The 13,053-nt window shown below is 51.8% G+C and overlaps 1 protein-coding gene across 1 annotated transcript; it reads right to left on the reverse strand.

Annotated features, from left to right (window-relative positions):
- Positions 1–8,388: 8,388 nt before the first annotated feature.
- LOC137311127 (apolipoprotein L3-like) lies at positions 8,389–9,331 on the reverse strand (the record flags this gene model as incomplete). Its single annotated transcript, XM_067978495.1, has 1 exon — positions 8,389–9,331. A coding segment is annotated over one exon (943 nt), but the record flags the coding sequence as incomplete, so codon positions are not given.
- Between the last annotated feature and the right edge of the window lie 3,722 nt (positions 9,332–13,053).

Consider the following 13,053-nt stretch of genomic DNA (forward strand, 5'->3'; position numbering starts at 1 on the left):
TCGCTATGGATGTAATACAGTCTTACACTTAACGGGGTGGAAGAAACGGACACATCGAGGGAAAATTCTAAAATCACAATTTTAGCAATACCCCTTTAACTCCCACCCTTACACCTAGCTAGGTTGTCTTGTGGCGGCCAGAAAATTAATGCTCACCGGTGAAACAGATGAAAAGGCCTGGCCCCTGTGCCCTGCTGCTGCCGTCGACATGTAGTTGCGAGGTTTACTGGCTGGCCTTCCTTAGTTGCTAGCAGGCAGACAGGACACCGGACCAAGAGGCGAAGAGGAGAGAGAGAGAGAGAGAGATTCTGGGAAGCCCCAGTTATATTCTCCCGGTATCAGGTTTTCTTTTCGTGCCTCATCAGCTTGCTCCATTGTTCGATTTGGGCTGAAAATGTAAGACAAAAGGGGTCCCAATCTTGGCCCATTTACATTAATGGCCAGTACCTGTACTGATCTGTTTCATAACTGTTTCCCATTGTTCCGAATGTTCCTTGATGGGCTATCCACATGCTGGGAACAGCAAACCAATATTTCGGGGGGGGGGAACATGTGAAATTTTGCGAATCCCTTCAAACCATGGGTATGCCTTGTGGCCACAAATAAAGTAGGTTTCATTATATGCAGTAATTGCAGGGGAATTTTTTACATATGTTCTATCTATGTAAATTTGACCACCTGTGCAAGGCTTCCATCTGATGGTACTACTGATGCTGGTTTCTGGCATATTTATATACTGAGTGCAATTACTCCATCCCATTATATCACCCCCTACTGAATTCTTACTCAAACATATTGCTCCATTAGTTCTTGGTGTATTTGTAAGGATTAGAAAAGGAGGTTTATGGGTCCGATCGTAATTAGGTTGGTACCACCCTGGAAATTTGGTTTCGCATTTTGTTGTGATTGTGTACTCCTTCCATTGCTTTCTCACAAACATTGCCTTACTTGTTCTCTCACTCATCCAGCCACTATCTCGCATTCTGTTCCCATTAATTACAATTTGATTTATTACCCACTCTGCTATTTCTTGGGAAGTTAGGGGGACTGGTCTGACGGGAATGCCTCCCTTGGATTGAATTAGGATATGTGAGCACACCCAGCAACGAGAGATACCTTGACGTTTTGCATACATATATCACGTATAAAAAAGTATTGACATGCAGTTCCCTTGAAACACGATTGAGTCCACTTGCAGCAGGGGTTGTAGCAGGTTCTATGCTAATTCCCACCCACACGATCAGGCACGCCGAGCCAATTATTCCCAAATGATCTAACAGTTTAGGACATTCCATGCTGCAACAGTCTCTTATAACAGTTTAATTAATCAGTCAGTTTTTTTTTCTGGTATGCCACTGCCGGGGTCCTTGTATGGGGATTTATGGGTTAATCAATCAACTACTAGGCCTGACCTTTGAACTCGAGATTGGGACCCACCCCTTTATATCCCTTAATCCAAATTTTATCCCTATAATATCCTCTTAGATGCTGTACCTCATCTTAACCAGGTTCCCTTCGTGTTGGCCACCAGTCCGGGTGGAAGAGAGGCAGAGCATCTGTTAATCCTATCAAACTATGATTGTCTCCCCTTTTACATGCACCTTACCCCAGCGGGTGCTACTCCCAGTACCATTAAGATGTGTTCTTAGTTGAAATCACAGAGACAATGGGGACATTCTGTTTTACTATCTTTGCCAAACCCTGTTGAAAATGTTGCTGTTAAAAAAATTTGCCGTGGTCTCCCTGAATCCATCTCTCTCCCCTTCCACTACCTGTTCCCCATCTTGCTGTCTCTTTCCCCCTAGAGCTTTACAGGTAGCACAAACCCTTCACCAGCTGCAGTCCCCTAGGCCCCTGGCATTTCCGTTGTGTCAGGCACCACATGCTGGGAACAGCAAACCAATATTTAAATGAGCTGGCCTGGCATTGTGGCAGATAGTGAGCTCACTTACACACAGGATCAGTGCACCGGGTATCAGGGTGCAGGGCAGGGACTGCATTATTGGCCTTACTCAGTCTGTCTTCTTTCTTTAGTGGATGATCCATCTCAGCCTCCTCCCCATATCCCCACCATCACAGAAGCCAGTCTTCAGCCAATTCAATTCACTCCACGTGATATCAAGAAACAGCTGAGTGCACTGGATACAGCAAAGGCTATGGGCCCCGACAACATCCCAGCTGTAGTGCTGAAGACTTGTGCTCCAGAACTAGCTGCGCCTCTAGCCAAGCTGTTCCAGTACAGCTACAACACTGGCATCTACCTGACAATGTGGAAAATTGCCCAGGTATGTCCTGTCCACAAAAAGCAGGACAAATCCAATCCGGCCAATTACCACCCCATCAGTCTACACTCAATCATCAGCAAAGTGATGGAAGGTGTAGTCGACAGTGCTAAGAAGTGGCACTTACTCACCAATAACCTGCTCACCGATGCTCAGTTTGGGTTCCATCAGGAGCATTCGGCTCCAGACCTCATTATAGCCTTAGTCCAAACATCAAAAGATCTGAATTCCAGAGGTGAGGTGAGAGTGACTCCCTTGACATCAAGGCAGCATTTAACCGAGTGTGGCACCAAGGAGCCCTAGTAAAATTGAAGTTAATGGGAATCAAGGCAAAAACTCTCCAGTGGCTGGAGTCATACCTAGCACAAAGGAAGATGGTAGTGGTTGTTGGAGGCCAATCATCCCAGCCCCAAGGCATTGCTGCAGGAGTTCCTCAGGGCAGTATCCTAGGCCCAACCATCTTCAGCTGCTTCATCAATGACCTTCCCTCCATCATAAGATCAGAAATGGGGATGTGCGCTGATGATTCCACAGTGTTCAGTTCCATTCGCAACCCCTCAAATAATGAAGCAGTCCGAGCTCGCATGCAGCAAGACCTGGACAGCATCCAGGCTTGGGCTCATAAGTGGCAAGTAACATTCGCGCCAGACAAGTGCCAGGCAATGACCATCTCCAACAAGAGAGAGTCTAACCACCTCCCCTTGACATTCAACGGCCGAATCCCCCACCATCAACATCCTGGGGGTCACCATTGACCAGAATCTTAACTGGACCAGCCATATAAATACTGTGGCTACTACAGCAGGTCAGAGGCTGGGTATTCTGCGGCTAGTGACTCACCTCCTGACTCCCCAAAGCTTTTCCACCATTTACAAGACACAAGTCAGGAGTGTGATGGAATACTCTCCACCTGCCTGGATGAGTGCAGCTCCAACAACACTCAAGAAGCTCGACACCATCCAGGACAAAGCAGCCCGCTTGATTGGCACCCATCATCCCGACTTGGAAATATATCGCCGTTCCTTCATTGTCGCTGGGTCAAAATCCTGGAACTCCCTTCCTAACAGCACTGTGGGAGAACCGTCACCACACGGACTGCAGCGGTTCAAGAAGGCGGCTCACCACCACCTTCTCAAGGGCAATTAGGGATGGGCAATAAATGCCGGCCTCGCCAGCGACGCCCACATGCCACGAACGAATAAAAAAAAAATACACAGTGTCAAGTTATGTCCTTTCGATATCTTAATACAGACACGTTATTCAGAGAGAGAGTCTTGGACTGGAGCACAGTTATACAGCGTACAGTGAAACACTGTAGTCAGTAGGATGTTTTCCGTGTACTTTAAAGGGTGGGAGAATCCCACCTCTAAGTAACACTATTTCTCTGGTGGTAGGAGAGATGAATGGGCTACAAGAGCGCCATAACACACAGGGACATCAACAACAACAACAACAACTTGCATTTATATAGATATTTTGGATGAGCTCAAGTTTACGGATGGTGGAAGGTGGGAGACCAGTCAGGAGAGCATTAGAATAGTCGGGTAAAGAGACAAAGAAAGGAAGAGAAAAGGGAGGAGACTTACACATAAGGACAGATAGAGTGAGGGGAGAGGAAGAGATAGAGATACACACATGGGAACAGATAGAGAATGAGAAAGAGGCACACAGGAATAGAGATAGGGAGATGGAGAGACACTCAGGAACAGGGATGGACAGAGAGAAAGGAATAAAAAAAGTGAGATACGCAATAGCACTGGCCTGAGGCAGAAACAAGATGGACTGAGAGAGGAAGATACAAACAGAGAAGAAGGATGGAGTACATCACAAACACATAGGGCAGCATTTTAGCACCCGCTATCGGGTGCGTTCCTGGCGGGGGGGCCCCGAAAATCGTGAAATCCCGGAGCGGGACCGGAGCCCGCCTCGAACCCGCGCACTTCCGGGTTCCCCGCTGACGCGCCGGCGTGCGCTGGTGGGAATCCCGCAGGCAATTAAAGCCAGTGGGATGCCAATTGAAAGTATTTATTTAGGTATTTCAGGTCATTAACTGACCTGATTAAGGGATCATGTGAGGAGGGGTGGGATTTTAGAGCAAACTGGGACTGTTTCCCACACTGGGGGAAACACTCCCAGTTCAAATGGACGTGTTGCAGCCATCAGCCTGTGGCAGCTGCAAAGGTCCATTTGACAGGTTGGGGGGGGAGACCCTCACTCATTGCAGGAGGCCACTCTGTCACTTGGGACAAAGTTTGGCCTCCACCGCCCTCCTCCTGACAATCAAAGTCACCAACTTGCACACTTACCCCGGTGTCCAGACACATTTACCTATCTTGCGGACCCCCTCAGATGTACATCTTCCGGATGGGGGCCGCCGTAGCTGCAGTCATGACCTCCTCGGAGGGCGAACAGCATCACCAGCCTCGCCATCCACGCCGTCCACCTCTGACACGTGGAGCTCCACAACACAGTGCTGTGACACATCCACCTGTACAGCAGGAGGGAGGGCTACCGCAGAGAGAGATGCGTCGCAGAGGGCACTACCCTCGCCACAGGGTCCACAGACCGAGGCTCAGCTTCCTGGACCTCTCTGAGCAGCAGTGCACACGGAGGCTCAGAGTCACTCGACATGTTGTCGTGGACATCTGCAGCCTCCTTCATGCCGAGCTGCTCCCGGCTGGCCCGAGCACCATCTTCTTACCTGTCGCTGTCAAAGTCACCACTGCCCTCAACAACTTCTCCTTCGCATCCTTCCAGGGTGCCACCGGGGACATCGCCGACGTCTCTCAGTCGTCTGCACAAAAGAGCCCTGCAAATACACCTACACCCACTCTGCAGTGACACAATGGGTGGCATCAGTTGTGGGTCTTCATTGTGATCCTCAGGAAAGGGCATTATTGCACAGACCAGACAAGATTCGCAAAGACATGGCAGTAGTGGTGCCAATATAATATGTAATGTGAGTTGGTCAGAAATTCAATATAAGTAACAACCATGACAAACCCTCAAACACCCTTGTGCATCCCCTTCATGCTCACGACACGTTTGCCTTACGCTGCCTACTGCACATATGTGATGCCCTGTGGCTGCAGCACAGGTAGTGGCAGGTTGAGTGAGGCTGGCCGTGAGAGAGATGCATGAGAGGGTGAGTATGAGATAGAGCCATGAGATTGTATGAGGATTGGGTTGAGTGGTAGTGGCAGGCTGAGTACTGGCGAGGTGAGTAGGTGCAGGTAAGATGAGGATGAGGTTTGAGTGGGTATGAGGGGTGATGTGACAGAGTAGTGTTGGCGGTGCAGAAGGAGATGTGGGGTGGGGGCGGTGATGTGGCAGACGGAGTGTAGGGGAATGAGTAAGTGTACTCACTTTGGCTGACCGACTTAGGTCATTGCAGCGCCTCCTGCACTGTATGCAGGTGGGCGATATGTTGGTGGTGCAGGTGACCCCCTCTGCCACCTCGAGCCAGGCCTTCCTGGTGGCAGAGGCAGGCCGCTTCCTCCCGCCCGCCGGGGGGGAAGATCTCTGTCCTCCCCCTCCTCCTCACCCCATGTATTGATACCTGGAGTGAGGCATCATTAAACTGGGAGCAGCCTTCCCCCTGGGCTGCTCCATGCTGTAATTTTTTCTATTTGTTGCAGCATCTGTCAGTGGAGGACTGCCCCTTTAAATAGAGCTCCTCCAGCTGACAGATCTTACTGCGCATGCGCAGCCCGCCCGACGCGCAGATCAGCAGCGGGGAACCCGGAGGACCAGGTAGGTGGATCCAATTATGCTACGATCGCGCGGGGAACTGACTGATTTCACCAGGCGCGTTACCCACGCGCCCGATAGCCCCCCCGCCGAGAACCCACAGCCCTGCTAACATCGGGCCCATCGACACAGCGAGTGAGATGGACAAGGATTGAGATCCTAGTTACAAAAAGTAAAATGGTATGTCTGATAAAGTCAAAAGCCTGAAGGTTGCAATTTAGTGATTTTATTGTAAAGTGTAAGTGGGTATAAATCAATACAAGGTTCAGTTATGTGGAATCTGGTCTGATATCAGACACAAACAAATCTGTGATCAAAAATTCCAGAGTGCCAGCCATTCAGAGAATCAAGAGCATGTTTAAGATTACAGCGTCTCACCCACATGACCCTCTGGGCAGAGCAGATTACAGAGTGCAACAGATTCAATCAAAGTTTATCCGACAGAGCGATTCAGAAGTAGCAGGAACAATCGTAGGCATTTCACTCACACAAGACGTCTCGTTCCCCCCCGAGCAGCTAACCCAGCGTTGTTTTTTTCCTGATTTCGTAGCACTGATGTGTTTTTTTTACCTTTCAGCTATTGACAGTCCCGCTCTGCATTTCCATTACTTTGTTTTTGCCTCAGCTTCCTATTTTCTCTTTTTATCTCTCATCGTTTAGGAGCCTTTGGCATGGGGAGAAGTCTTGGAAACAAGGACTCGATTGGGATTGAAAGGACCCGGGCAGGAGAGGAGAAAAGATCATAGAATCATAAAATAAAAGATGTGGCTAAAGGAAAAATGGGGAAAAAAATTACAAATAAAAAAATGCTGGAAACACACAGCAGGCCGGTCAGCATCTGGGGAAGAGAAACGGCCAAACATTTACAGATTGACAGATTTTTTTCCCTCATTTTTAATTGTTTTTCCTATGCCGTTTGTGAGCTTATGTTAACCTCATAATTAAGAGGATGTGAAGTGAATCTCTCGCAGTTATGGGGGACGGGTCGAAGCAGGTAGCAATCCGACCCTGTCGGGGCAGCTTCAGGCCTGGAAGATATTTAACTCCTGGGCCTCATCTGCATCGGTTCCTGCCAGGTTCCCACCCCAAGAACAGGCGGGGAGCGGCAGCTTAGGGGATGGGTCGGGCTGAATATCGGGCGGCAGGAGGAATGGTCTTTAGCGGGGAGTTCACGGTCGCTCTTTCAATGACTTGTTCTGTCCTGCTGCTGTGTCACGGGTTGTGGGTTAAGGACGCCGTTGCCCGATTAAAGGATTGGCTCATCTGCCCTTTGATGGCATTTCCTCTGAGGGCCCTGGAGGGAAAGCCACAAGGGCCTCTGGTTAGGTGAGCTGTCGGTGCCTGATGACAGTCATCACAGACCCATCTGCACACCTCTAAAGAAGGACCTCGCCGGTTTCCTGGCAGGGAGGCTCAGAAGAGCAGGTTAAAACCGTAACCTACAAGGAGAGAGCGAGACCTCAATGGACGAGTCCCATGGGCGATTTTAATGGCAGGCGGTGGAGTTAAAAAGGCTCCAGATTGCGGGAGACTGGAGTTTGGAGACTTATGGATCTCTGTTCTCATCAATTAGCCTTCAGCCAAGAAGCCGAGGGAAAGAGGAGCAGGGGGATCAGCTGAGACATTGAGCGCCAGTAGGCTGTTTGAGCACAGAGGTTATCACCCTGAACCTAATGACCACACACAAGTGATTCATTGAACATGGAGCAGGAGCAGGAACCCTGGCTGATCGTTTCCTCTCCCTAGCCCAGGGCATGGAGGCCAGTATTAGGCCCCAGCTGACATCAGCTAACTCAGTATAGAAGAGGGTTGGTACCTCAGATTGCCAACCCTGCAGGATTGCCCTGGAGTCTCCAGGAATGAAAGTCTAATCTCCAGGACACTGCTGCGAGAAACACCCAGGAGCAAAACCATAGCGGCAATAAAAAATTGTGTTTTAAAATAATTTTCTTTCAGCACTTTTGTCCATTAGTTATAAAAATATTGGAGATGGGGAAAATCAGCTGTTTGACCGAGAGTCAAGAATCATCCAATCAGGAAATGAAGAGTCTATTCACTTTGCGATTGGCTGGGTAGGCAGATTGACATGTCGGGCAACCAATGGCGAGAGTGTGGGGGCAGGGCATTTGGAGGCAGTGTGATGAAACCTCCAGGAATACGTCCAACCAGAGTTGGCAATCCTATTGGCACCTGTGGCCTTCTGCTTTGTATGTTTCAGTGCCACATCAGGTAGGGCATTCACTCACTGAACCATCTGGATCTGGTTATATGTGGTTAGATATTCAGCAGTTAGCATGCAATGCAAGGAGGAGGGAGCCTTGTCCCAAAATCACCAAACATTATAACAAGAACAGATTCAAAACCGCCCTTCTATTGCCGCATGCCGCCTGCCCCTGCCATGACCCTCCAGCATATAACGCTCGATGGCTCTATAAATCCCTTGAAAAGCCCACAGCTTCTCTTTGATCCTGTCCGCCATGGCTCGCACCTGCTGAGCCAGCTCCGTCCTGCTGCCCTTACGCAGGTCGATGGTCTCCGTTACCAAAGAGTAGATGTCCCACGCCACAAAGGCCGTGGACAGCGCTTTGGTGGCCAGCTTGGCGCTGCTGGGCACCACGTGCGGCATTCCGAACAGTAGGTTCTTGATGCGGGCCGTGCTCTCCACAAAATTAGCGCTCTGGAGGCTCCCATAGAGCTCCGAAACCTCCATCGCCAGTCGCTGCAGTCTGGACGTCTTTGCCAGGGTCTGTTTTGCCAGTATGGTGCTCACCAGCGTGTAGCTTTTCTGCCCCACCGAGAGAGGATGGATGCCCACTCGTTTTGCCAGCCCGGCGGCTATCTCCGTCTGGCTCAATCGAATCAAGCCGTCGATGGCACCATAGGCCATGTTGAAAGACTCCATCAGCAGCTTGCTGTCGCTGTTGTACCGCTCAATGATCTCGTCCACTTCTCCCTGTTTGCTCTTGTTCATCATGGTTTCCGTTATGCTCGCGGAGGCACTGGTGATCCCCCCAACCACACCTGCCCCAGTTAAAAGTAAGGATATCCCGCCTGTGAAGGGTGCAGCGAGTAATCCTGCAACCAGTAGAGTCCCACCCACCGCACTGGTGCCACTGCCCACCACGGTGGCCACACTGGCGCACCGGTGACACGTGTCAATGTCATCTGCAACCCTTCGCAGCTGTGTTATGCTTTTCTCAGTCCGGATCTTGAACCCAGGGAAGAGGATCAGGAATCGTTCCATCTCCTTGTACAAATCCCGTACTTCAACCAGGGCCCTCTGATCGTCTGGCTCCCTCCTGTTTGGGTTTATAAACAGAACACAGGTTGCTTATGTAAACGACAGGTGGGCACTTGGATGGGTATAGTGTCTGTGTCAAAGGGTGGGGAGTTGGATGGGGTACAGTGTGTGAAAGGGTGGGGAGTTGGATGGGGTACAGTGTGTGTGAAAGGGTGGGGAGTTGGATGGGGTACAGTGTGTGAGAGGGTGGGGAGTTGGATGGGTGCAGTGTGTGAGAGGGTGGGGAGTTGGATGGGGTACAGTGTGTGAAAGGGTGGGGAGTTGGATGGGTACAGTGTGTGAAAGGGTGGGGAGTTGGATGGGGTACAGTGTGTGAAAGGGTGGGGAGTTGGATGGGGTACAGTGTGTGTGAAAGGGTGGGGAGTTGGATGGGGTACAGTGTGTGAAAGGGTGGGGAGTTGGATGGGTACAGTGTGTGAAAGGGTGGGGAGTTGGATGGGTACAGTGTGTGAAAGGGTGGGGAGTTGGATGGGGTACAGTGTGTGAAAGGGTGGGGAGTTGGATGGGGTACAGTGTGTGAAAGGGTGGGGAGTTGGATGGGGTGCAGTGTGTGAAAGGGTGGGGAGTTGGATGGGGTACAGTGTGTGAAAGGGTGGGGAGTTGGATGGGGTACAGTGTGTGAGAGGGTGGGGAGTTGGATGGGTACAGTGTGTGAAAGGGTGGGGAGTTGGATGGGGTACAGTGTGTGAAAGGGTGGGGAGTTGGATGGGGTACAGTGTGTGAAAGGGTGGGGAGTTGGATGGGGTGCAGTGTGTGAAAGGGTGGGGAGTTGGATGGGGTACAGTGTGTGAAAGGGTGGGGAGTTGGATGGGGTACAGTGTGTGAGAGGGTGGGGAGTTGGATGGGGTGCAGTGTGTGAAAGGGTGGGGAGTTGGATGGGGTACAGTGTGTGAAAGGGTGGGGAGTTGGATGGGGTACAGTGTGTGAAAGGGTGGGGAGTTGGATGGGGTACAGTGTGTGAAAGGGTGGGGAGTTGGATGGGTGCAGTGTGTGAAAGGGTGGGGAGTTGGATGGGTACAGTGTGTGAAAGGGTGGGGAGTTGGATGGGGTGCAGTGTGTGAAAGGGTGGGGAGTTGGATGGGTACAGTGTGTGAAAGGGTGGGGAGTTGGATGGGTACAGTGTGTGAAAGGGTGGGGAGTTGGATGGGGTACAGTGTGTGAAAGGGTGGGGAGTTGGATGGGGTACAGTGTGTGTGAAAGGGTGGGGAGTTGGATGGGGTACAGTGTGTGAAAGGGTGGGGAGTTGGATGGGTACAGTGTGTGAAAGGGTGGGGAGTTGGATGGGTACAGTGTGTGAAAGGGTGGGGAGTTGGATGGGGTACAGTGTGTGAAAGGGTGGGGAGTTGGATGGGGTACAGTGTGTGAAAGGGTGGGGAGTTGGATGGGGTGCAGTGTGTGAAAGGGTGGGGAGTTGGATGGGGTACAGTGTGTGAAAGGGTGGGGAGTTGGATGGGGTACAGTGTGTGAGAGGGTGGGGAGTTGGATGGGTACAGTGTGTGAAAGGGTGGGGAGTTGGATGGGGTACAGTGTGTGAAAGGGTGGGGAGTTGGATGGGGTACAGTGTGTGAAAGGGTGGGGAGTTGGATGGGGTGCAGTGTGTGAAAGGGTGGGGAGTTGGATGGGGTACAGTGTGTGAAAGGGTGGGGAGTTGGATGGGGTACAGTGTGTGAGAGGGTGGGGAGTTGGATGGGGTGCAGTGTGTGAAAGGGTGGGGAGTTGGATGGGGTACAGTGTGTGAAAGGGTGGGGAGTTGGATGGGGTACAGTGTGTGAAAGGGTGGGGAGTTGGATGGGGTACAGTGTGTGAAAGGGTGGGGAGTTGGATGGGTACAGTGTGTGAGAGGGTGGGGAGTTGGATGGGTGCAGTGTGTGAAAGGGTGGGGAGTTGGATGGGTACAGTGTGTGAAAGGGTGGGGAGTTGGATGGGGTGCAGTGTGTGAAAGGGTGGGGAGTTGGATGGGGTACAGTGTGTGAAAGGGTGGGGAGTTGGATGGGGTGCAGTGTGTGAAAGGGTGGGGAGTTGGATGGGGTACAGTGTGTGAAAGGGTGGGGAGTTGGATGGGTACAGTGTGTGAAAGGGTGGGGAGTTGGATGGGGTACAGTGTGTGAGAGGGTGGGGAGTTGGATGGGGTACAGTGTGTGAAAGGGTGGGGAGTTGGATGGGGTACAGTGTGTGAAAGGGTGGGGAGTTGGATGGGGTACAGTGTGTGTGAAAGGGCGGGGAGTTGGATGGGGTACAGTGTGTGTGTGAAAGGGTGGGGAGTTGGATGGGTGCAGTGTGTGAGAGGGTGGGGAGTTGGATGGGGTACAGTGTGTGTGTGAGAGGGTGGGGAGTTGGATGGGTACAGTGTGTGAAAGGGTGGGGAGTTGGATGGGTGCAGTGTGTGAAAGGGTGGGGAGTTGGATGGGGTACAGTGTGTGAAAGGGTGGGGAGTTGGATGGGGTACAGTGTGTGAGAGGGTGGGGAGTTGGATGGGGTACAGTGTGTGAAAGGGTGGGGAGTTGGATGGGTACAGTGTGTGAAAGGGTGGGGAGTTGGATGGGGTACAGTGTGTGAAAGGGTGGGGAGTTGGATGGGTGCAGTGTGTGAAAGGGTGGGGAGTTGGATGGGTACAGTGTGTGAAAGGGTGGGGAGTTGGATGGGGTACAGTGTGTGAAAGGGTGGGGAGTTGGATGGGTGCAGTGTGTGAAAGGGTGGGGAGTTGGATGGGTGCAGTGTGTGAAAGGGTGGGGAGTTGGATGGGGTACAGTGTGTGAGAGGGTGGGGAGTTGGATGGGGTACAGTGTGTGAAAGGGTGGGGAGTTGGATGGGTGCAGTGTGTGAAAGGGTGGGGAGTTGGATGGGTACAGTGTGTGTGAAAGGGTGGGGAGTTGGATGGGGTACAGTGTGTGAAAGTGTGGGGAGTTGGATGGGTACAGTGTGTGAAAGGGTGGGGAGTTGGATGGGGTACAGTGTGTGAAAGGGTGGGGAGTTGGATGGGGTACAGTGTGTGAAATGGTGGGGAGTTGGATGGGGTACAGTGTGTGAAAGGGTTGGGAGTTGGATGGGTACAGTGTGTGAAAGGGTGGGGAGTTGGATGGGGTACAGTGTGTGAAAGGGTGGGGAGTTGGATGGGGTACAGTGTGTGAAAGGATGGGGAGTTGGATGGGGTACAGTGTGTGAAAGGGTGGTGAGTTGGATGGGTGCAGTGTGTGAAAGGGTGGGGAGTTGGATGGGGTACAGTGTGTGAAAGGGTGGGGAGTTGGATGGGTGCAGTGTGTGAAGGGGTGGGGAGTTGGATGGGGTACAGTGTGTGAAAGGGTGGGGAGTTGGATGGGGTACAGTGTGTGAAAGGGTGGGGAGTTGGATGGGTGCAGTGTGTGAAAGGGTGGGGAGTTGGATGGGGTACAGTGTGTGTTAGGGTGGGGAGTTGGATGGGGTACAGTGTGTGTGAAAGGGTGGGGAGTTGGATGGGGTACAGTGTGTGAAAGGGTGGGGAGTTGGATGGGTGCAGTGTGTGAAAGGGTGGGGAGTTGGATGGGTGCAGTGTGTGAAAGGGTGGGGAGTTGGATGGGGTACAGTGTGTGAGAGGGTGGGGAGTTGGATGGGGAACAGTGTGTGAAAGGGTGGGGAGTTGGATGGGGTACAGTGTGTGAAAGGGTGGGGAGTTGGATGGGTACAGTGTGTGAAATGGTGGGGAGTTGGATGGGGTACAGTGTGTGAGAGGGTGGGGAGTTGGAT

Source organism: Heptranchias perlo, unplaced genomic scaffold (assembly GCF_035084215.1).
Source record: "Heptranchias perlo isolate sHepPer1 unplaced genomic scaffold, sHepPer1.hap1 HAP1_SCAFFOLD_303, whole genome shotgun sequence".
NCBI lineage: Eukaryota > Metazoa > Chordata > Chondrichthyes > Hexanchiformes > Hexanchidae > Heptranchias > Heptranchias perlo.